Below are 26,787 nucleotides of genomic sequence, written 5' to 3'. Positions count from 1 at the left end.
AGTGAATGGAATTAAAAATATGGTTCTGAATTATTATAAAACTAAAAGAAGAACTCATTCAGCATTTCAAAAATTCATTGGTTTTGGGTGCACGGTATTCATTGACTCTAGACCAGTGTTTCCCAACCTTTTTTTTACCATGCCCCACCTAAGTCTTTCTAAAATTCTGATGCCCCCTATGTAACGTTGGGAAACACCGATATACATATTTTTTATATTCAAAAATTGAATTATTTCCTAAATGAAGCCTAATTACAACTTGTTCAGGACACAAAACTTAGGTTTTAGGAAGAAATCATTAGGAAATTATTAAGAAAAAAACAGTAAGTAAATTTTCAAAACATGTAATGGACAACTAAAATTCAAGTACAAAATAATTTATATGAAAGATTTTTTTATAATATTTTAATTTTTAGTAATTATTATTTAATTGTTTAATAATTTCAACATTCCATGTGAAGTCACTTCTAGATGAGTGCACTAAATTTAGTGAGACCCTTGTGCTTGATGCTTGCCGCAGAGAGATTTTATATTGGGCTCCAATTTAGTCAGCTTCAGTCTCAAGTCTCCCCGTTTTGTGATATCCAGTCGATTTCTTTTCTTTAGGAACAAATCATTTATGACACTAAATCCACATTCAGCTAAATATGAAGATGGAAACGGTAACAATAGCTCTCTTGCAAAGTTGGTTGAATTTGGGTATTTAATTTCTGTTTCATCACAAAGCCATGCCATCGCTCCTTTTATATTGAATAAAGTTTTAACTGACTCATCATTTTGCATTTCTGAGAGTTCTTCTTGGTACTGCATTGATACATCAGACAAATCCACTAACATTGGTTGCATCATCCAGGTTGGAAAATCAATTTGTTTTAAATCAGAAAACCTTTCTTTTAAATCAGCGGACAGAATTTTCAGATGATCGACAATAACAAGTACAGCGGTATCAGTCACTTCACATTTTTGCAGCCAACGAAACTGTTCAAAATTTTTGTTACAAATATATTTTTGACATAATTCAATAAATGTAATGAAACCAAATATCTTCGCTTTTGCATCGACGAGAGTTTTATTTGTTCCTTGAAGTTGTTTATTTAATATATTTAGTTTTTCAAAGATATCGGCTAAATAACTCACAAATGCTTTACCATCGACCGTTAACAGATGCTTCATTTCAGGTTTGTCACTTAAAAAGTCACTAATAGTATCAAATAGTTCCATGAATCTTTTCAAGCAGTTCCCTTTCGAGAGCCACCTTACTTCAGTGTGAAGTAAAAGTCTCACATGGTCTCCATTTTGTTCTTCACAAAAAAGCTTGAAGAGACGCTCACATTTGGCATTAGCTTTAATAGCATTGACACATTTTATAACTGATTTTAGTACTTCATGAAGAACAGGCGAAATATTTTTAGCTACCAAGTTTTCCCTATGAATAACACAATGCACAAGAAGCATTTCTGGATTCTCATCTTTCATCAATTTTAAGCAGCCATTTTTCTTGCCCATCATATTAGGAGCACCATCTGAAGCGCAAGATGTTATATTTTTCATTGGTATATTATTGTCATCTAAGTAATTTTTTAGCTTATTATATATATCTTTGGAGGTAGTGGTGCTCTCTAATGATTTACAGAATAACATTTCTTCAGCAAAATTACCTTTATCAATATATCTCACATAAGTTATCAGTACGGCTTCACTGTCTCTCAAAGTTGATTCATCCATTTGCACTGAGAATTTTCTTGTTTTCAGCTTTCCAACAAGTTGTATTTCAATATCTTCACTCATTTCATCTATTCTTCTGCTAACAGTATTGTTATTGAGTGGCATAGCTTTCACGTCTTTGTCATCTTTTTCCAGAACTGTTTTAAGAAATGCTGATATTGATGGTTTGATTAAATTCTCTCCTATAGTATGATTTTTCCCAGATTTAGCAATGAGTAAAGAAATTTCATAACTAGCCTCAAGAGTACGATTGACAGTTGCAGTATGAGCAATAAACAGAGACTTTAATGTTGCTCTTTTTTCAAAATTCTTCTTTAAAGTTTGAAAGTAATCTAAATCTGAATTTACATGAGCATTATGTTTCGCCTTCAAATGCGCCTCAAGCCGACCTCGCTTCATTGATTCGTTGGTCAAGCATTGTTGGCATAAAAGACAAAAAGGTGACCTTTGATCGTGGATAGCGGGTATGAAACCAAATTTTAAGTATTCCTCTGAATACTGACGAACTTTTTTTTTACTTGCACTACTCATTTTACTGCGCAACTGAAAGAAATAAATATAAGATAAATCAAAAACTAAAAATAAACTATGCATTAAAGTTAATTTAATTTTATTTTAATATATCAAAATTAATTATTAGTACGCTTTTTGAATGAATAAATCACACGAATTACTGAATTCGGGCTATTAAATCTGTGGTCTCTGTGAACAAGCAGATAAGTCTAATTTGTCAAAAATGAGATAAGTGCACTATAATAAAGTATTTATTATTTACTATTATGTGACACGCAGCTATCTTCGTTATTGTAGTTTTAGCGTGAGTAATAAATATTTGTATATTCGAATATATGCGTGTTTATATGAGAGTGTGAAGTTTATTTTTCCTCTCCTGCAAATTCGAGTTTTTGGACTTATTTGCTTATTTACTGAGACCACAGAAATACATATATGACAAATACATACCATTGTATATCACGGTTCTTCATTAATAATAATTCTGTGCGTGGACAAAGTAATTTTTATTTTAATCTGAGATCGTCAAACCTATCCAAATGTACAGTCACGATGCCCAAACGAGCGTTTGTATGAAAGGAATTACCTATTTCATATAACATGCTGAGTTTGCGGTAGGCTACAGTAGACAACCACTTTGCTTGCACATTGCATATGCCATAAGCAACCGTCCAATACAGTATGTACTATTCCTTCACTAGGCATAGTAAGCAATACTCTCCGAGCAAACTGTAGTTGATATTACTCCAAACTTTCAAGTGCAGCTCTATAGAAAGTACAACATTTAACGAATGCTTATTTAAAATTGAGATACCAACAATTCTTCTTTTGTACAAGTTAAATCATAGTAGGCGGTTGTTTTAAACTCTAGACGAGCAATTTTTGAATTGCCCCCCTGAACAATCAAATTGCCCCCATGTGGGGCGTGGGACCCACGTTGGGAAACACTGCTCTAGACGAATATACGTCTATACAAAATAAAAGGTATATGAATATAAATGTGCATTCAAAAGACAATCATTGGTCGTTAGGACTTATTGAGATTAATGGTTCACCTGATAGCAGAAGAACTAAGCAAATTGTGAATGGACATATGAAGAAATTTGGTTTGAACTTGGATGAGGATATTGTTGCCTGCACCACCAATGGAGCAGCAATGATGGTTAAGTTTGGCAAGCAAATTACGCCTAATCATCAACAATGTATAGCCCATTGTATACAACTGTCAGTTATAGATGTACTTTATGCAAAAGCAATCAATTTTGGTGCCACAGTCTCTGAGTCTCCCAAAGACAATGAAGAAAATGAAAATAATGAAGAAAGTAGTGATGATGAAGAAGTTGAAGAAAGACAGCAAGGCATGCTTTATCAAACTGACTTTACCGATGAGCTCATTTATTTCTTCAATCCAATGACGAATATTGCACAAACTATTAATAAAGTCAGAAAAATTTGCATGCTTTTTCAAAAATCGCCTATCAAAAATGACATATTACAAAATTTTGTTAGAGCAAAATTTAATGGGAAAGAATATAAACTTATTAGATTTCAAGACTAGATGGGATAGCACATTCTATATGATTGAGAGATTTTTGAAATTGGAAAATTGCATTCCAAATGCTCTATGTGCAGTACTGTCAACTGAAGTTGTCTGACAATGACTGGAAAACGCTTGAATTGCTATGTGAAACTTTGTGACCAGTTGAAATGATTCTGAAGGCTATAACCTCAGAAGATACAGACTTACTCAAAGCAGAATCTTCAATAGAATTTTTGCTTGCTAAGCTTGATAAAGCAGAAAACCCATTTGCTTTAAAGTTTCACCAAAGCCTTTTGCAACGTTACAATGCAAGATGAAATTGCCAAACTATGGCTTTGCTGAGCTATCTACACAACTACAAAAAGTTTAGGAAAGAAGATTCAGGTTCAAGAACTTTTTGAATTTCCAAGTAAGCAAGTTTTGAAAAAGCATGCTGAAGAGATTTATCAGAGATTATTTGCAAAACATTCCGAAGGAGTCTTAGCATTGAATGAAGAAACTGAAAATAAACGAACTGTTCTTTTAGAATAAAACAAAGACTCGTCTAGTTCCAATGTTGGAGATACACTCACGTGAGAGTATGATAGTTGTAATAAAGAGATTAACTGAAGAGCCTTCAAAATATCCAAGTGAATTGGAAATCAGCAAAGAATTTAAAATTTTGGAGGCAACTAGAAGCAGAAGTGAAAAGCTGGAGAAAGTTTATAGAACACTGCTGACCATTAAACCAACAAGTGTCCAATCTGAGAGAGTGTTTTCGATCACTGGTCTCTTTAACACAAAAATAAGGTCAAGTCTACCAGGAAAAATGCTTAATATACTGTTTTTTAAAGGATCATTTTCAGAAAAAAGCTGAGCAATAAATAGTAAAGTAATTTCCCTAAACTGTTTTTTTCACATTATTTTTATTTATTTATTATTAGGCTTATTATTTTTGTTTACTATACGAGAGGATAGTTTTTATTCAAAGGATTTGAATACAATTTGTAATTTTGTATAATCTCAAGCTGGTTACTTTTTTGGAGCATTTTAATTTTTTTATTTTTTTTACTATAAGAGGTGATAGATTTTGTTTAAAAGATTTGATTACGATTTGTACAATTTACCCAAGATAAAATAAAACCTGTGTTATAAGCTTTTAATTATTTTCCCTAAGTCTGAGAAAATCGGTTTAAAACCGGTTTTAAGAGTAAACTTCTGTTAAACTCGGTTTTGAAATTTCTCGGTTTTATGCAAGCCCTAATTCAAATGCACAGTTTATGTTCCAGCAAGCATGTTTATTGCCCCAGAACCACAACCAGCCCAGCTTTTTATTTTTATGTTTTTATTTAGTGTTAGGTTTGTCCATACAGTGTAAGAAATCCAGCTGGCCTTTGAATTTCCCTGAAAATTATAATCTTCATTAACTCTCCAGTAGATGTTCTTTATATAGTTTGTACACACACTTATTAAAATATATCTTAGAATTATGTCAGTACTAATTATAGTATTTCTGAAGTATGGTATCCATGCTCAATCTGCATTATTAATTATTTTTTAATTTCAGAAGTATAGCTATAAATTCTTTATAGTTTCACATTTGTATTCAGAACACACTGCATACCAGTTCCTGTGTTGATTTTTCATATAACTTTCATTTTGACTTTGATTTTGCCTCATATTGAAAGTGAGGTAATTGTGTTTTTTTTTTGGTTTTTTTTTTATTGTGATAACATTTATTCTTTTTAAAACAAATCATATTTTCAATAACAGCTTTTATGGCAATATGTTGGATTATCAGGACCCTTCTGAGTTATGAACACCATGTGTTCCTAAAAAATAGTTTTTACAGCAAAAATTCATAAATCAGAAGGGATTATAATGATAGGATGTGTTCCAAAAAAAAAAAAAAATAATAATAATAATTCCCACACATACCTGGAATAACCATGACGTTTATGTAGCATATATACCCTAACAACGAAATTTAAAACATTTTAAAATAATATCCTTATTGCGATTTACATTAGTTGGTGAGAGGGGTATTATGTGTGTGATCAGACATTTGTTTTAATGAAGTGTACAAGTACACAAGAATGTATTTGGTTATCAAAAACCATTATATCACTGAAATCCTATAGCTTAATGCATTTGCTTTGGAGTTGCATATAAAGAACAGTTATTATTATGTATTTTAAATAGAAATAAACAATCACTAAAAAAATATTTTAATTTTAAATATTCTAAACAATCTCAGAAGTGAAACTTCTGAGATTGTTTAGAATATTTAAAATTAAAATATTTTTCTTAATAGCATGCAGCTGAAGGTATTCACCGTGTCCACGTGTCATCTCTTCTACAGTATGAAGAATTATTTCCATCAATCACTTTAAGAAGTCAAGTGATGGTCCTGAGGTTAGTATGTTATTATGTAATTTAATCAGAGAGCCATTATCACCCCATCCCATTTTTGATTATATTATAACTGAGAGTGTGTATTATATTTCTTACTAAAGTAATATTATAACATTATGAATAAAAGCAATTTTGTATCTATAATATTCACGCAATTAGATTTCCTTAATACCATTACAGTTAAAAACAATAGTCAATAAATTTGATAGACAGGATAACCACTGTCTTTTCCCACCACTCAAACTTAATGACAAGACATTATCAATAAATGTTATTTATACTGCATGATTATATCATTTCTATATTACGTATTGATATAGAATATCATTACAGAATGGGGAATACAAGACACTGGGAACACTGTATATTCAGTATATTAATTTTTAATATGTTCAACTGGTCCAAATTTTGAGGATGAGTAAAATGTTCTGTCATGATGATGAATTAAGTTTTCAATCACAGTGGCTTTTGTCCTGATAATGTCTTATCTCATACTCCTTTATATAAGAGGCATTTATAAAGTTCATGGGTCAAGTATGAAGGTTTTATTTGAGGAATCCAGTAATATGTTACTTTTCAACATAGTCCCTTTGGAGTCAATACACTTATGTAAGTGTATTATTAAATTAATAAGAGGAGTTTACCTCAATATAGTACGTGGAACACTTCCGTATGATACCCTCCAGAAATTAAAACGGAAAAAACGAAAAAATCGACAACTTACCGGTACATTAAAGTAAAATATAAATAATTAAAGTAAATTATAAATAATTAAATAATCAATTTAACACAATTCAAAATCAATTCAAAACAATTAAAATTCAAATTAACGCAATTAAAAGAAGCTAACGAAAATATTCAAAACGATTTTTTCGATATTTTCGTTAGCTTCTTTTAATTGCGTTAATTTGAATTTTAATTGTTTTGAATTGATTTTGAATTGTGTTAAATTGATTATTTAATTATTTATAATTTACTTTAATTATTTATATTTTACTTTAATGTACCGGTAAGTTGTCGATTTTTTCGTTTTTTCCGTTTTAATTTCTGGAGGGTATCATACGGAAGTGTTCCACGTACTATATTGAGGTAAACTCCTCTTATTAATTTACTAATATCATTATCAACGTAGAACATATTGAGTATTACAGCTCTGATTCATACTATCTAAGTAAGTGTATTATGGCAATGCGTTAATTCCATCTACAAAGAAAGTTTTCTCTTGAGCCACTAAGAATACATCTACTGCAGCAGTGACATCATTATCAATGGAAAAATGGATGTCATCCACACAGTTTTTCAAATTAGGAAATAGGTGAAAGTCCACGATATGTGATGAATATGGGGATGGGTCAAGATTTCAAAGCAGCGCTCATGTAGTGCAGCCATGGCAGTGACAGACTTGAGCAAGGGCAATTGGCCTGACGGAATAAGACTCTTTTGCTGAATTTTCCCTAGTGTTTGCCTTTGTTTTCATACAAATGCTTCACAAGGTCTGCTTTTTTTTTTTTTTTTTTTTTTAAGAACACCCCAAGCATCAGACTTATTAGAACCTGTAGTACTTAATACCATGCATGGGTTGAAGGTCGAGAAGATGAAATGATATATTCGTTAACATTAGACATGAATTTCTGTAGATTGTAATTTTCACGAAATCAGTATGAAGTTGGGCTGTTCCAGAAAACAGAAGTTGAAAGAATAAATGAGGAAGAAGAAAAGTTAAAGTTGGTTCTGTGAGCTTGAAGTTGGACAGTAAAAAGGATTCTGATGGTTGCAGCATGTGTTCGGACAGTTTTGGAGGGGGGGGGGAGAGAGAGAGAGAGAGAGAGAATGGGAATTATAAAGCCAATTCAGAAAAACAGCACTCACATTAGTATATATAGAAAAGGCTGCAGAAATAGAACATCTATCAGACAGATAGTGGATAGATTTTGTTAGAAATGAGTCATTAATTAACCTAACTGCCAATTTATTGCCTGACTGCCAAAAAAACTACCTAATTTATTAACTATGCGTGTTTTATTATTAGCATTTCTTACTCTTCTGTGTTTAGATGTTAGACCATTTGGAAAATTTTATAGACAAAGTGGTCTTGTATATTATTAGTATCACAGTGCCCATCGAATTTTTGAGTCCATAAGGATAAAGTGATTTATGTCTTAATATGTTCCAATTTTCTATTTCCAATCTTTTAAAATTATTACTTTTGTTGCTAATATAGTAATGGAGATATTATTGAAGCTGTGAACCTGAAAATGCTGCAGTTGAATATCTGTATTTTATTAAAGAAATTTTTATATGAGATCTATGTATACATTTATTCTAATAAGTAATTCACCACTAGTTTGTCCTATATATTTTGCTTCACATTCATTGCAGTTAATAAGGTAAACAACACCACTAGCATGGCGGAATACTGGAGAATCTGCATTTACTTTGTGATGTTTAGGGTGCATCGTGGGACAAGTTAGACAAAGTTGATTTCCACAGGTTTTAAAATTTTAAAAATTATGTTTATCGTGCAGTTTGAGTGCTGATTGAGGTGTATAAAGCCTTGAATGGTTTGAGCATACCCAGTGCTGATGGGATTCTTCCTCTTGCTCAGAATAATCACCTGAGAGGGCATAAATTCAAATTGAGGAAAGACAGTTGTAGGATAGATGTGTGGAAGTTTGCCTTTAGCCAGCAGGTAGTCGATTGGTAGAACAGACTTCCATCTTTTGTTGTGGAAGTTGATAGCCTAAATAAATTTAAGGCTGAGCTGGACAGATATTTGGAACGAACGGAGGAGTGAAATAGGGTGGTTTTTTTTTTTTTTTTTTCTGATGCTGCATAAGCTTGCTTTCTTGCATCATATGCCTCTGCTAATGCTATGCTCTGTGGTATTGAGCGATAGTCTAGTTTCAGAATCTGGATTAATTGTTATATCTGTAATTTGGCCATTCTCAATATTATAGCCTTCCTGAAGACCTAAAGCATTGAATGGCTAGTTGGACTACTTATCTGACCACCCTAAGCCCCAGTGGAATCTGCGGTACAGTTTATCCTATGCGACCAACGTGGTATCTTATTATTATTTGTAGCGTAATAGCTCATAATGTTAATTATCACAATATAATCTAAAAATATAATCATTATTTGCATAATCTGCATAATTATTATTTTATTTTATCGCTAATTATATGTTTATTTCTAGGGTATAGCAATGTAAACCAACACAGGCTATCTTAGTCTTTATAGGTTCTTTTGGCCTTATGGCTAACTTATATAATACCAATTATACTCTTACAAGAGTAATTATATACAGGTCAACCATCACTAATCCGGCAGCGTTGGGACTTGTGGGGTGCCGGATTAGTGAGTTTGCTGGATCGCTAGTGGTTATTTTAGACATACAGTTTACCCAACAGCTAACTACCTCCTCCTACCTTTAACATGTTGACTAGCTAGTTTAAGAAAAAAATTCCCTAGGGGCCAAAAAATATTTAGCAAATAATTTGATTAGTAATTCTAAAATAAACATTGTAATGTCTGTGTTGTCGTTTTTTTGCTTAAAATATAAAAAAATAAGGGTTTTTTTTTTTTTTTATGTCGCATATATGTGGCCAACGTCGTCGCATATGTTGGTTACTTTATTTCTTGAGAGGCCATGTAAGCCACGTACATGTGATGCTTTTATGGCATACATATGAAACTTGTTTGTGATTAGTTTATTGCATGCGTGACGAGCACTGCAATAAAACTAATTTCAATAAAATAAACTCTCAAACATCACAATAAGTTTGTCAGTATTGTTAGAGATTTTGTGAAAAGAAGTTCATTAGGGCACTGTATTATCCATCATATTGTGTTGTGTTTTTCCACAAGTTTGTACAAGTGTGTTATAAAAAAAAAAAAAACTAAAAGGGAATGACTAAAAGAAAATTACTAAAATAAGAGGAACTGAGAGAAATTGCTGGAATTTACAATTAAGCAGAGTTAAACTACTTACAGACACACCGCTGTTGTGTTTTTTAGAAGTTCAACTTTATCTATTATGGACAACGTACAGTGTTTGCGCTTTCCATCATGAGGGTGCCCCGGGTGCCAAGCGTTTCTTGAGGCCAAGCGATTTTCTGTGCTAAATAGTACTGCGATTCCTATAGCGATTTTCTAAAGCGACTGAGCTTTTCCTTGTTTCATTTCGTTCGTAAGTCTTTCTGTTGATTAGCTCTACTTTTTAAAAGTATAGAATGAGAGCCAGAAAAAGGAAAGTACCTTTTTCTTTATTGTATATACTAACCGTACTAACTCCTACGCTTGGCCACAAGCAGCACTGCTCCTGCCTCCCCGTGGCGGGGGCCGGTAACCTGGGTGGAAAAGCTAATCCCCCAGGGCGAAAAGGAGCCGACATGGATAAAGAAAATTATCCAGCCTTTAGAGCCTTCAAGCTCAAATACCATAGATTGGTATAACTCTGATGAAGGTAGTGCGCAACATAAGCGCTTAAAAGTAGATAATCAACCTGAGTATCCAACTTTCCTGATTATCCATTCCTTGACTAGTCAACCAGTGAGCAAATTCTCCCCATTTATTATACAGAGATTTCTAGAAAATGCTGCTGGATCACCTAAAATGGTCAAAAGGTTACAGTCAGGGGATTTGCTGGTGGAAACTACACAGTCGAAACATTCAGAATTATTGTTAAAGATGACAACATTTGGTGGTATCCCTGTTAAAATATCTCCCCACTCAACCCTAAATAGTTCCAAAGGTGTTATCTCTGAGTGGGATCTATTGAATGTAACCGAAGAGGAGCTTGTACAAGAACTTAAAGACCAAAAGGTCATACAAGCTAAGAGAATTTTGACTCGTAGAGACGGCAATCTCATTCCAACCCGCAGTGTAATTCTCACATTCAATACCCCAAACTTACCAAATACTGTAAAAGCTGGTTATTTAAATTGCCATATCCGCCCATATATACCAAATCCAATACGATGTTTTAAATGTCAGAAGTTCGGCCACTCTCAGGCAACATGTCGAGGAAACACAATATGCCCAAAATGTGGATCCCAGGATCACACTCAAACAGACTGTACTGCTACATCTCCAGTTTGCCCTAACTGCAGGGAAGAACATCCTGCATATTCTAGAAATTGTGAGTTATGGAAAGTTGGGAAAAAAATACAGAAATTTAAAGTTGAAAATAAAGTGACTTATCAGGAAGCGTGACGACATCGCGGGACAGTGCAGTGTGGAGTCAGTTTGGTGTGACATAAACATTGGGAGATCAAAATTGAGAGTAGGAGTGTGCTATAGGCCTAATGACTCTGATGAGTATAATAAGGAACTGTACAGGGAAATAGAGTGGGCCAGTAAATCAGAGAGTCTTATAATGGGAGATTTTAATTTCCCAGATATTGACTGGAATTTGGGGGCTGGATACTCACACACTAGCAGGGCTTTTGTGGATTTATTGGATGATTGTTTTCTACATCAGCATGTTCGGGAGGCAACTAGAGGGAGTAATACTCTTGATTTGATTATCAGCAGTGATTCTTCATGCATTAAGAATCTGCAGATAAATGAACCACTAGGTGGCAGTGATCACAGTGTGCTGAAGTGGGATTTACTCAAAGAGGTAACTACCATTAGGGGTAAAGGGAAGGGTTATTGCTTCCGTAAAGGCGACTACGATGGACTGAGACAGTATTTAAATTCTATACAGTGGGACCAACTGATGATGTTACCAACAGCAAATTCAAAATGGGAAGCATTCAAAGAACTTATCTTGGAAGCTACTAGGCTTTACATACCAACTAAGAAATATTGTTCAAGGTTTAGGCCAAAATGGATGTCAGATGAACTAATGAGGCATATGGCAGAGAAGAAAAATGCATGGGATACTTACAAATTAACACATGACACAGAAGCCTATGATAGATACAAGTTGATATGCAACCAAGTTACAAAGGAGGTTAGGCAGGCGAAGGCAGATTACGAGAAATCCTTGGCAAGGGATGCAAAGAAAAACAGCAAAGAGTTCTTTACTTATGTAAACTCTAGAAGGAAAGGGATGAATCAGATTGGTCCACTTGATATTGATGGGTCAAGTGTTGATGATCCTGCTCAGGTGGCTAACAAACTAAATGAATATTTTGCATCGACATTCACACATGAGGAGTTATTCAGCGAGGGGAATGCCAGAGGTGTATTCAACTCTAGCAGTAAGTTACAGAATCTTGAAATAACTGGGAGTAAAGTGGAGGAGAAACTGTTGAAGATAAACACAAGAAAGGCACCCGGGGTGGATGGGATCTATCCAGTTATATTAAAGGAGGCAGCAAAGGAAGTAAGCAAACCCTTAGCCATAATTATGAGAGCTTCCTTGGACTCAGGGGAGGTACCCATAGACTGGAAATGTGCAAATGTGACCCCAATTCACAAAGGAGGATCAAAGGCTGACACAAGTAATTATAGACCTGTGAGCTTGACTTCTGTTCCAGGAAAATTAATGGAGGCACTGGTTAAAGACGCACTGCAGGATCATTTAGACAAGACTTCAGTTATAGCTCAGACACAGCATGGTTTTGTTAAGGGGAAGTCTTGCCTGACCAACTTGATTGGATACTATGATGCAGTCACAAAAGAACTGGATGCAGGGAATAACTTTGATATTATATACTTGGATCTTAGAAAGGCTTTTGATACTGTTGCACATGCAAGACTGCTACACAAATTGGAACAGTGTGACATTGGAGGCAAATTGCTGCTATGGATAAAGGGGTGGTTGAGGGGGAGAAGACAGAGAGTGGTAATCAATGGACACTGCTCATCGTGGACTGATGTTATTAGTGGAGTCCCTCAGGGCTCAGTGTTGGGTCCATTATTGTTTTCTGTATTTATAAATGATATTGATGATGGTATATCGGGATTAATGTCCAAGTTTGCAGACGATACAAAGGTTGGCAGGGTTGTCAAGGACACTACTGACACTATGCTTCTGCAACAGGATCTGGAAAGGTTGAGCAGATGGGCTGAGAGGTGGCAAATGAAGTTTAACATTGACAAATGTAAAGTACTACACATGGGAAACAGCAACCCCAGCGCAACGTATCAACTCTATGGTACAACACTGACAGTGGTAGAGAATGAAAGGGACTTGGGGGTGGTTGTGCAGGCAGATATGAAGTTCTCTGAGCAGTGCAGACGGGCTGCAAGAGTAGCTCATGGAGTATTGTCAATGATATACAGGAATTTTTCCAGCAGGGATAAGGAGGTGATTATTCCATTGTATAAGGCGATGGTCAGGCCACACCTAGAGTACTGTATACAGGTCTGGAGGCCTCATTTCAAGAAGGATGTAGAGCTGCTGGAACGAGTACAGAGAAGGGCAACAAGATTAGTGAATGGAACAAAGGGGTGCTCTTACGAAGAAAGGCTTAAGTTTTGCAAATTACAGTGTCTGGAGACTAGGCACCAGCGAGGTGATCTGATAGAGGTGTATAAAGCCTTGAATGGTTTAAGCATGCTCAATACTGATGGGATTCTTCCTCTAGCTCAGAATAATCACCTGAGGGGGCATAAATTCAAATTGAGGAGGGACAGATGTAGGATAGACGTGCGGAGATTTGCCTTTAGCCAGCGGGTGGTTGGTTGGTTGGTGGAACAGACTTCCATCCCTTGTGGTGGAGGTTGATAGCCTAAATAAGTTTAAGGCTCAGCTGGACAGGTATTTTGAACGAACAGAGGGGTGAAGTGGAAGTGGTTTTTTTTTTTTTTTTTTTTTTTTGGCTGATGCTGCATAAGCTTGCTTTCTTGCATCAAATGCCTCTACTAATGCTAATGCTAATGCTAAGTACTGAAAGATACTCCTGCACGTACATATGCAGATGTTACAAAGAAATACCGTTCAATTGCTACACAAACCACTGACTCAGTTCCACCGAACATATCACTTGCTGAATGGGCTAGAGCTCAGCTTTCAGTTCCTCAGCCATCTTTGAAGCAAAACAACAGAGACCAGACTTGCAATACTCCAATCTCCATCCCAAATACTAGTGGCATTAAGTCCCAAAGTGAGACCAGGATGACACAAGCCAAATCTTCTACTAAAACCCAAATTAATACTGCAGAAATGGATACAGATGACAAAACTGAACAAGAACCTATATTAGAAATTCATGCCGAAGAAGATATGGACACTGGACGGCCTACCTTTCCTAAAAAAGATAAAATTAAAATAGATCGCAATAAGCCTACTGCCTCTAAAAGGCAACCGGATCATCCTACCACTAAAACTAAATAATGAAGTGCATTTTACAATGGAACTGTCGAGGACTACGTACTAATACAGATGAACTTTATGACCTAATCCGAGATTTCAATCCAGCAGGCATTTGTTTGCAGGAAACATTTTTAACTCCACAAGTGACCCCCTCAATAAAGAAATATATTTTGTACAGGCGTGACAGGAATGCAGCAACTGCAGCCCATGGAGGTGTAGCGGTTTTGGTATCCGTTACTATTCCGTCTAGACAAATCCCTTTAAAATCCAATTTAGAAGTTGTTGCTGTAAGAATAGAAATTGGAATATCTTTATCTCTTATTTCTATTTATCTTCCGCCGAACCAAACGTATATACTCAGAGACTTTGATGAGCTCCTTGTCCAGATACCACCTCCTTTTTGTCTGATGGGTGATTTTAATGGACACCACCCATTATGGGGAAGTCTCCATATGGATAAAAGAGGGCAGCTAATAGAAGCATTACTGGACAAACAAAATCTAACTCTGCTGAACACCGGTGCACATACTCATGTTCATTTTCCTTCAGGAAATACTTCAGCCATAGATCTATCTATTTGTTCCCCGGCTCTGTACCCAAGTATACATTGGGCTGTATTGGATAATCCCCACAATAGTGATCATCTTCCAATTACTTGTAAATTCCAAACTACCACCACCTATCCTGAAACTCGCAGAAGATGGAAATTTACAAAGGCAAACTGGGAAAAATTTTCCTTAAATACAGTTTTAGATAAAAACTTCATTCTGAACCAGTCAATAGATGAAGCTAATGACCATATTACTAAACGGATACTAGCAGCAGCTAACAAAGCTGTTCCTCAGTCGTCGACTCATCCACGCAGGTGCAAAAACTACTGGTGGAATGATGAATGTAATAGAGCAAAAAAAGAAAAGAACAAAGCTTGGAATATCTTCCGCAAGCATCCCACTATTATAAACCTTATAAATTACAAGAAATTAAATGCTAAAGCACGACAAATAAGAAGGAAAGCCAAAAAAGATTCCTGGATACAGTTTGCTTCCACTATCACCAAAAAAACCGATACAAGATTAATCTGGAGGAAAATCCAACATCTGAATGGCAAATATCCATTGTCATCCTCTCCAATATTGATCTGTAATGGACAGGAACTGTCTTCCTCCAAAGACATAGCAAATGCTTTTGCTGAAGCCTTTGCAAAAATTTCAGCAGCAAATTCATATGATGCTTCATTCCAACAAATTAAAGTGGTAGCAGAAAGGTATAAGTTAAATTTCAACACCGGTCTGTCTCTTCCATATAATCAGCCTTTTACTATATCCGAGTTAACGGATGCTCTTAACAGAGCACCCAATAGTGCAGCTGGCCCTGATGGTATATTTTATATTATGCTAAAACACTTGAATGATACTGCTTTGCAAATTCTTTTAATATTTTTCAACAGAATTTTTGAAGAACATATTTATCCTAGCTCTTGGAAACATTCACTTATATTAGCCATCCCTAAACCAGGGAAAGACCTCTCTAATCCAGGAAATTATTGTCCAATTTCCTTAACTAGTTGTTTGGGGAAAACACTGGAGAAAATGGTTCTGAAGCACCTCACCTGGTTTCTTGAGTCACATAACATCTTACATAAAAATCAGTACGGTTTTCGGCAAAATAGATCTGCATTAGATATGATGACCAAAGCAGAATCGAACGTCAGAAACGCTTTTGTCAGAAATGACCACCTCGTTATGGTAAGTTTTGATTTAGAAAAGGCCTTTGATACAACATGGCATTTCGGTATTCTGCGTGACCTTTACACCTTTGGTCTACGAGGCAGGCTTCCTCTGTTTATTCAGAGCTTTCTCCAGGGCAGAACCTTTCAGGTTAGTCATCTAAATACTCTATCTAGAATTCACATACAGGAGGAAGGGGTCCCTCAAGGGTCTATCTTGAGTCCAACTCTATTTTTAATAAGAATAAACAAAATCATCCATGATATTCCAAGCACAGTAGAATTATATCACTATGCAGATGACCTCATGATTTCGTGCCAAGGGAAAACTATGAATTCTATTGAGAGACAGCTTCAAATCTCAATTAACAAAATCGAGCTGTGGATGTCTCGCAATGGCTACCGCTTATCAGCACAAAAATCTAACTGTATTCATTTCTGTAAAAAACGTAAGATCCACCCTTAGCCTGAACTACATCTTAAAAATACCACCATACCTCTTTCCAATAGTATCAGGTTTCTTGGCCTAATCCTGGACAATAAATTAAACTTCTTACATCACATCACATATCTGAGAACCATTTGCTTGAAAAAATTAAATATCCTCCTAGTACTATCTTCATTGACGTGGGGTACTGACCGATACACTCTGCTTCGGCTACATCAGGTATTAATCCGATCTCGCTTGGATTACAGAGCTCCAATCTATGACTCTGCCAGGAAAAGTGCACTAACTCGGCTAGACACCATCCATCACAGTGCCCTAAGAACTGCTTTAGGACCATTTAGAACATCCCCTGTACAGAGTCTATATATAGATGCACACAAACCTCCACTCCATCTTCGGAGGAAAATGTTGATCCTCAACTATGCAGCAAAAATACGGACTCTTCCTTTTCATCCTATCTCGCCATACTTATTTGAGCCCCAGTGGACCACATTTTATCAAAACAAACCTAACAAAAACAAGCCTATTGGGATAAGGTTGCTACAGTTAACACAATGTTGGAATCTAGACATGGGTAATGTCTTTCAGGAAATGAGCAATCACGACCCTCCGTGGTCTGATTATTCAACACCAATTACTTGTAAATTCCAAACTACCACCACCTATCCTGAAACTCGCAGAAGATGGAAATTTACAAAGGCAAACTGGGAAAAATTTTCCTTAAATACAGTTTTAGATAAAAACTTCATTCTGAACCAGTCAATAGATGAAGCTAATGACCATATTACTAAATGGATACTAGCAGCAGCTAACAAAGCTGTTCCTCAGTCGTCGACTCATCCACGCAGGTGCAAAAACTACTGGTGGAATGATGAATGTAATAGAGCAAAAAAAGAAAAGAACAAAGCTTGGAATATCTTCCGCAAGCATCCCACTATTATAAACCTTATAAATTACAAGAAATTAAATGCTAAAGCACGACAAATAAGAAGGAAAGCCAAAAAAGATTCCTGGATACAGTTTGCTTCCACTATCACCAAAAAAACCGATACAAGATTAATCTGGAGGAAAATCCAACATCTGAATGGCAAATATCCATTGTCATCCTCTCCAATATTGATCTGTAATGGACAGGAACTGTCTTCCTCCAAAGACATAGCAAATGCTTTTGCTGAAGCCTTTGCAAAAATTTCAGCAGCAAATTCATATGATGCTTCATTCCAACAAATTAAAGTGGTAGCAGAAAGGTATAAGTTAAATTTCAACACCGGTCTGTCTCTTCCATATAATCAGCCTTTTACTATATCCGAGTTAACGGATGCTCTTAACAGAGCACCCAATAGTGCAGCTGGCCCTGATGGTATATTTTATATTATGCTAAAACACTTGAATGATACTGCTTTGCAAATTCTTTTAATATTTTTCAACAGAATTTTTGAAGAACATATTTATCCTAGCTCTTGGAAACATTCACTTATATTAGCCATCCCTAAACCAGGGAAAGACCTCTCTAATCCAGGAAATTATTGTCCAATTTCCTTAACTAGTTGTTTGGGGAAAACACTGGAGAAAATGGTTCTGAAGCACCTCACCTGGTTTCTTGAGTCACATAACATCTTACATAAAAATCAGTACGGTTTTCGGCAAAATAGATCTGCATTAGATATGATGACCAAAGCAGAATCGAACGTCAGAAACGCTTTTGTCAGAAATGACCACCTCGTTATGGTAAGTTTTGATTTAGAAAAGGCCTTTGATACAACATGGCATTTCGGTATTCTGCGTGACCTTTACACCTTTGGTCTACGAGGCAGGCTTCCTCTGTTTATTCAGAGCTTTCTCCAGGGCAGAACCTTTCAGGTTAGTCATCTAAATACTCTATCTAGAATTCACATACAGGAGGAAGGGATCCCTCAAGGGTCTATCTTGAGTCCAACTCTATTTTTAATAAGAATAAACAAAATCATCCATGATATTCCAAGCACAGTAGAATTATATCACTATGCAGATGACCTCATGATTTCGTGCCAAGGGAAAACTATGAATTCTATTGAGAGACAGCTTCAAATCTCAATTAACAAAATCGAGCTGTGGATGTCTCGCAATGGCTACCGCTTATCAGCACAAAAATCTAACTGTATTCATTTCTGTAAAAAACGTAAGATCCACCCTTAGCCTGAACTACATCTTAAAAATACCACCATACCTCTTTCCAATAGTATCAGGTTTCTTGGCCTAATCCTGGACAATAAATTAAACTTCTTACATCACATCACATATCTGAGAACCATTTGCTTGAAAAAATTAAATATCCTCCTAGTACTATCTTCATTGACGTGGGGTACTGACCGATACACTCTGCTTCGGCTACATCAGGTATTAATCCGATCTCGCTTGGATTACAGAGCTCCAATCTATGACTCTGCCAGGAAAAGTGCACTAACTCGGCTAGACACCATCCATCACAGTGCCCTAAGAACTGCTTTAGGACCATTTAGAACATCCCCTGTACAGAGTCTATATATAGATGCACACAAACCTCCACTCCATCTTCGGAGGAAAATGTTGATCCTCAACTATGCAGCAAAAATACGGACTCTTCCTTTTCATCCTATCTCGCCATACTTATTTGAGCCCCAGTGGACCACATTTTATCAAAACAAACCTAACAAAAACAAGCCTATTGGGATAAGGTTGCTACAGTTAACACAATGTTGGAATCTAGACATGGGTAATGTCTTTCAGGAAATGAGCAATCACGACCCTCCGTGGTCTGATTATACACCAATTTGTGACTTCTCATTCCAACAATGGGGGAAAAAGCAAGCAGCAGACCTTACCATCAGGAAACTCCATGCTGCACATGTAGCAGAAAATTCTCGGTATCTTCAAATATATACCGATGGCTCGAAAACAAGTATGACAGTGGGCGCAGCAGCAGTTTCTTCTATCTTTTCTACTTCTATGTCCCTTCCAAAGGAATGCAGCGTCTATTCTGCTGAACTGTGGGCGATTAAAATAGCCCTGGATCACGTTATTAATCTGTCTAGTAAGCGAATTATGATCTACTCTGATTCTTTGAGTGCAATAAAATCATTGAAAAATCCATCCAAACCAATCCACCCCATCTTGAAGCAAATTAGATCACAGATAATTGCGTTACAAGCTGCAAACCAATCAGTCCGTTTCTGTTGGATACTGGGTCATGTAGGCATCAAAGGAAATTAATATGCAGATCAAGCCGCTAAACATCCAATCACTGCAAGATCTCCTAACTACCAAGTGCCATATGTAGATTACAAATCAGTCATAAAAAACGTGTGTGAAGAGCAATGGTTGCAAATCTGGCAGGCTCAGTGTGGAAATAAACTGCTTCAATTTAAACAGGAACCTAAGTTATGGCCATCAAGTATGCGATCAAATAGGCAAGAGGAGGTGATCCTGGCTAGGACGCGTATTGGGCACACGCATCTAACCCATATTTATCTGCTCATGGGGGAAGATCCGCCTATTTGTACATATTGTCAGACTACACTTACGGTGAGGCATATTCTAATAAATTGCAATCATTATAATAATTATCGAAAAAAAATTTTCAAATCGCTTTCACATCTGCAAGATCCATTGACATTACCCCATCTGATTGGAGACAATGCAAATCTAGCTGAGTTCTTTTATTTCTTAAAGCAGACGGGATTATTTTACAGATTTTAACTGTAAATTGCACTACCGAATAGAATCAGGCACATGGCCTTAGCAGCCCTTGTGCCATTAAACAATACATCAACCAACCAACCATCATGAGGGGCACTTCCTTTATGCATTGGAACCATGGCTGTAGCTAAATACGAGCAGGTTATAATGATAAATGCAGAAAATCAAGCTTGCCAGTGTTTTCGTGCTGATGAGTTTGCACCAACAGCTGATGCTGCAACCAATGCCACCAAAACAGTAACGGCAGATCAGTCCGCCGACCTGGGAAATTTGAAATTACGTTCGTGGAAATTGTGTCCGAATTAGCAGTGGAACCGGATTACCGGTGGCCGGATTAGTGATGGTCGACCTGTGTATATATATATATCATCAGCCATTTTCAATCCACTGTTGGATGAATGCCTCTCCAGCAACTTTCCAGTTCCTTCTGTTTTTTGCAATGGCCATCCATTTACTACCCACAAACTCATGAATTTCATCTGTCCATCTCTGTCATTGTCTTCCAGGTTTTCTTCTAGCTCCTCTTGTGTACCATTCTGTTATTTTCTTAGTCCATCTGTCATCATGTCTTCGAGCTATGTGTCCTGCCCAAGACCATTTTAGTTCTTTAGTTTTGATAAGAATGTCCTTTACTTGAGTTTGCTGCCTAATCCATGTATTTCTCTTCTTATCTAACAGTCTATTCCCAGTATAATTCGTTCCATTCTTTGCTGTGTAGCTCTCAGCTTATGTTCCATCCTTTTGGTGAGTGCCCAAGTTTCACTTTCATAAGTCATGGTGGGGAGAGTCAAATGAAACATATGTATGAAACATACAATAATGAACAAAATCATTGGTTCATTATTGTATGTTTCAGACAAATTGGGATATTGCTCCTCAGTACATGACTATATTTCCTGAATGCTATCCATCCAGAGTTTATTCTTCTCTTGCCTTCCAGCCATTTATCATTATTACAGCCAATGACCTGTCCCAGGTAAGTAATAACTCCACTTTCAATTACTGCTCCTTCAATCATTATATCCCTTTCTATGGCATACTTATTCATCATTACATTTTGTTTTAGCCATATTCATCTTTAGTACAAAATCCTTACTAACTCTGCATAACTGATTAAGATTTTCCTCTAATTCTTTGGAATTGTGGCTTATGACTACAATGTCATCTGCAAATTGTAAATGGTTTAGGTACCCTACATTCAAATTGACTCCTTTCTGCAACCAGTCTAATTTTCTGGAAGCTTCCTGAAGGGCAGCAGAAACAACTTTGGAGATATTGTCTCTCCTTGTTGAATTCCTTTCTCAATTTTAAATTTGCTACTGTCTTTGTCTAGTCTAATAAAGGAGGTAGCATTCTCATATATTTTCCTTCAAAATCATAATATATGGGGTATCTGTGCCTTGTTTTTCTAGTGCCCAGAACATTGCCCTATGCTGTATGGAGTCAAATGCCTTCTCATAATCCACAAATGCCAGGCATAATGGTGTTTTATATTCATTTGCTTTCTCCATTAGCTGTGATATTATGTGAAGGTGATCCATAGTTGAGAATCCTGTACTAAAGCCAGCTTGCTCTTTCAGTTGATTCTCATCAAGTCTTCTTTCTAATCTGTTAGTAACGACCCTTGTGAACAACTTGTAGATGTGGGATAATAAGCTAATTTTTCTATAATTTCCAATTTCTGATTTATCTCCTTTCTTAAGCAGAAAAACTGTGATTGCATTATTCCACTCCTTAGGCATCACATGCATTTTCTGAAGAGTCTTGCCAGTTTTTGTGCCATGTCTTTTCCTCACAATTTGAACAACTCTACAGTAACTTCATCTTCCCGCGTGGCTTTCTGATTCTTCATTTTCTTCAACGCATATTCTACCTCATCAGGAAGGATATCAGGTATGTCATATGTGTTGCTAATTTGTAATCAGTCTTCCCACTGCAGGCATCATTCCCTCGCTCCTTGTATAATTCTCTATAGTAGTCTTCTGCTATTTGAATTATGCCTTCTCTGCTATTTATAAGTAAACCATCGCTATTCTTCAGTTTCTGTATCATTTGTCTTTCTGTATTACTGCTCATGGCTGCTCATAAGTCCTTGGTTTTCCTTTAATGCTTGTTCTACTTTTCTCGTGTTAAATCTTATGTCCTCTCTGAGTCTCTTTCTAATGGCTTTGCATAACTCAGTATACTCAATTTTTTCCTTGTCAGTGTTTATCTTGCTCTTCATTTGTTATCTTCGGTTCATCATGACAAGTGTTTCCTGACTAATTTTTTCTTCTTTGGATTTCTTTTTAGCTATAGGTTTCTTGGGCTTTATCACTTTCAGAAAGTTGTAATATTCCTCGTCGATATCTTGGTCCTGAGCTGTCTGCAGAATCTCAAACTTGTTCTTAAGTTCCAGTACATTCTTCTTTTTCTCCTCTTGTGTTATCTCATAGACCTTCGTATTTACTTGAGTCAATTTTTTTCCTTTCTTTTCATACAACTGTATCAAGTGTGCATCTTACCACTCTGTGATCACTTCCAACTTCCTTTAAAAAAAAAATATATATATATATATATATAATATGACTGCTAGATCTCCCAGCACCAGATCTCCCCGGACGATGCTATCATCACCGATCGGGGCGCATAAGTTCTGGGACTGCAAGTGGCTCGAGAGTTTGCGGATCTGTTCCATAATGAACATTAATAGAGATAGAGGAACGCGGATCCATCCCCTCTTTGAGGCTACTATCCTCAGAAGGGATGAACGGTTCCATATGGCCCACTCTCGAGCCGCTTCCGATTCCATAACACAAGAGAACGGAACACGTGGGAATGAAACATGTGATGAGTACTGTGAACCTGCTGGTATTTAAAGACACACTGCAGAACAAAGAAAATACCGCTGAAGAAGAAGACAGGAGCCTTCGAAAGCTATGGTTTTATCGCTTTTAATTTAGTATATTTTAATGTATTTTATTGTTCTTAACCCAGTATATTTTAATGTATATTTTATATGTATATTTCATATATTTTAGTTGTAAAGTTAAATATAATTTATTGTAAATACAGGCAAATATAATTTATTATAAATACATAGCTATCAAGATTCCAGTTTTCATTGTGTTTTATTTCTACATTTATTTCTACAGTTGGTGAAAAACATTTAAAACTACAATATGAATATACCCAACCTCAGAGGCCTGTTAGAAGAATATGACTGCTAGTTTTAAGTTTTTACTCTGTGTTGGATAAACTATTTAAACTTCCATTTGTAATGTGGCATTAATGCTATTGCAATTGGTGCCTCCATGGGCAAGAGCAGCAGTGCATAGTACACACTTGTTGATTAGACCAGGGTTCAAGCCCGTGACCACCAAATACGGAGGATGCGGAAAGGTCAGGAAATGACCACTGCATATCTCAGGAGCAATATGGCCTTAGTTGCTAATGCTCCTAAAAACCAAATAACAAACAAACAGCTATTGCAATCAATTACACTCACACTAATAGTATTGGGTTATGATTTTATTTGCATTTTTGTGGGTGACTTTTATTTGTATGGGATGCATTATGGCCCGACTGTCTGCCTAGCAATTGGGGTGCTGGCAGTTGTTGGTCATCCTATTGTTATGTTTAAATTTAAAACAAAATAAAGTTAAAAGAATTTTTAAAAGAATGTTATACTAAGGTTAATTACATTCATTCACATGGCCATCTTTCTGCTACCTTCTCAAGGGCTTTGAGCAGACAGATAAGCACTGCGAAATAATAGGTGTGACATAAGCCTAATGACTCGAATGAGTACAATGAACAATTGTACAGAGAAATAGAGTGGGCTAGTAAATCAGAATGTCTTATAATGGGGGACTTTAACTTCCCAGATATTGATTGGAACTTGTGGGTTGGTCACTCACACACTAGTAAGACTTTTTTGAATTTATTGGATGATTGTTTTCTGCAGCAGCATGTTCAAGAGGCAACCAGAGAGGGTAATACTCTTGATCTGGTTATCAGCAGTGATCATTCGTGTATTAAGAATTTGCAGATAAAGGAACCACTAGGTGGCAGTGATCACAGTGTACTGATGTGGGAGTTACTTAAAGATATAATTAGCATCAGGGGTAAAGGAAAGGGTTTTTGCTACTGTAAAGATGAGTACAGTGGTCTCAGACAGTTTTTAAATTCTGTACAGTGGGATCAACTGACGGTGTTGCCAACAGTAAATTCTAAGTGGGAAGCATTCAATGAATTAATCGTGGAAGCTACTAAAAGTTTCATACCTATTAAGAAATATTGTTCAAGGTGTAGGCCTAAATGGTTATCAAATGAACTAATGAGACTCGTGACAGAGAAGAAAAATGCATGGGATGCATATAAATTATCAAGCAAATCAGAAGCCTATATAAGCTAGTCTGTAATCAGGTCGCAAAGGAGGTTAGGCAGGCGAAGGCAGATTACGCGAAATCTTTGGCAAAGGATGCTAAGAAAAACAGCAAGGATTTCTTTACTTATACAAACTCTAAAAGGAAGGGGATGAATCTGATTGGTCCACTGGATATCGATGGTTCGACTGTTGATGATAGCAAACAAACTGGATGAGTGTTTTGCATCTACATTCACACATGAGGAGTTATTAAAGTTTGAAAATGGCAGAAGGTTATCAAATTGTAGCAGGGTGCTAATGATTTTGTAATAACTGAGAGCAAAGTGGGGGAGAAATTGTTGAAGTCAAACATAAGAAAGGCACCTGGGGTGGATGGGATCTATCCAGTTACATTAGAAATTATGGCAAAGGAAGCAAGCAAACCCTTAGCCATAATTATGAGAGAATCCTTGGACTCAGAGGAGGTCCTAACGGACTGGAGATGAGAAATGCAGTTCACACACAATTCACCAAGGGGATCAAAGAGTGGCACGAGTAATTACAGACCAGTTAGTTTAACTTCTGTTCCAGGTAAAATAATGGAGTCACTGGTTAAAGATGCATTGCAGGATCATCTAGACAAGAGTGCAGCAATAATTCAGACACGGCATGGGTTTGTTAAGGGAAAGTCTTGTCTGACAAATCTGATAGGATATTATGATGTGGTTACAAAGGAACTGGACAAAAAATAATTTTGATATCATATATTTGGATTTCAGAAAGCTTTTGACACTTTTGCGCATGGAAGACTATTGTACAAATGGAGCAGAATGATATTAAGGGTAAGTTGCTACAATGGATAAAAGGATGGTTGAGTGGGAGAAGACAGAGGGTGGTAATCAATGAGTGCTGCTCTTTGTGGACTAATGTTATTGGCGGAGTCCCACAGGGTTCAGTGTTCAGTCCACTGTTGTTTTGTATATTTATCAGTAATATTGATGAAGGTATATCAGGCTTAGTGTCAAAGTTTGCAGATGATGCAAAGGTTGGAAGGGTTGTTAATGGCAGTAATGGCACTGTGCTTCTGCAACAGGATCTACAAAATTTGGGCAAGTGGGCTAAGAAGTGGCAACTGAAGTTTTACCTTGACAAATGCAAAGTACTGCATATGGGAAGAAGTAACCCCCTTCTAGAGAAATGTGCCAACTGTGTGGTACTACACATAAGGTGGTAGAAAATGAAAAAGATCTGGGAATAATTGTGCAGTCAGATATGAAGTTTTCTGAGCAATGCAGACAGGCTGCCAGGGCAGGTCATGGGGTTTTGTCAATGATATATAGGAATTTTGCTATCAGGGAAAAGGTGGTGATTGTCTCTCTGTATAAGGCAACGGTCAGGCCACGTCTTGAGTACTGCATACAGGTCTGGAGGCCTCATTTTACGAAGGATGTAGATTTGCTTGAGCGTGTACAGAGAAGGGCAACAAGATTGGTGAGGGGATTGAAGGGATCCTCTTACCAAGAGAGGCTTAAGTGCTGCAAATTGCAGTGGCTGGAGACTAGGTATATGCGCAGTGATCTGATCGAGGTGTATAAGGCCTTGAATGGGTTGAGCACGCTGAATTCTGATGGGATCCTTCCACTTGTTCAGATTACGAACCTAACAGGGCATAAATTAAAATTAAGAAAAGACAGATGTAGAATAGCTGTGCAGAAATTTGCCTTTAGCCAGCAGGTGGTTAATTTCTGGTACCAAATTTCATCTGCCATTGTGGAAGTTGATAGGTTAAATAAATTTAAGGAGGAACTGGACAGGCATTTGGAGAAAATGGTGTGTTTTTTTTTTTTTTTTTGCTCATGCTGCATAAGCTCATACACTTGCTTTCTTGTATCACATGTCACTTCTACTACTACTAGATAGCCAATATTAACATGCATATCCGTTTCTGTTGTCCCAATAACAGTTTTACTAGTACATTATCATGTTTAGTTTTTATTTTTAAATATTCTGATTATAAGTATCGAGAAATTTAAATTAAAGCCTGGTATTAACAGTAAACTGGGATTGGTACCCAAAGTGCAACGGAAATGCATCAGTACAAAGCACAATA

The 26,787-nt window shown here is 36.4% G+C and overlaps 1 protein-coding gene across 1 annotated transcript in view; it reads left to right on the top strand.

The window, feature by feature from the left end:
• The window catches only part of TppII (Tripeptidyl-peptidase II), a 647,643-nt gene that overhangs the window by 424,367 nt on the left and 196,489 nt on the right, over positions 1–26,787 (top strand). The window contains exon 20 of the mRNA XM_090387764.1: positions 6,072–6,172. Coding sequence (XP_090243890.1) covers positions 6,072–6,172 — 101 coding nt within the window. The remainder of the gene's footprint in view (positions 1–6,071; positions 6,173–26,787) is intronic.

This window comes from Mastigoproctus giganteus, chromosome 13 (assembly GCF_048544385.1).
Source record: "Mastigoproctus giganteus isolate SK-2022 chromosome 13, ASM4854438v1, whole genome shotgun sequence".
NCBI lineage: Eukaryota > Metazoa > Arthropoda > Arachnida > Uropygi > Thelyphonidae > Mastigoproctus > Mastigoproctus giganteus.
The sequence above is the reverse complement of the archived record's forward strand: the minus strand, read 5'-3'. Positions and strand labels throughout refer to the sequence as shown.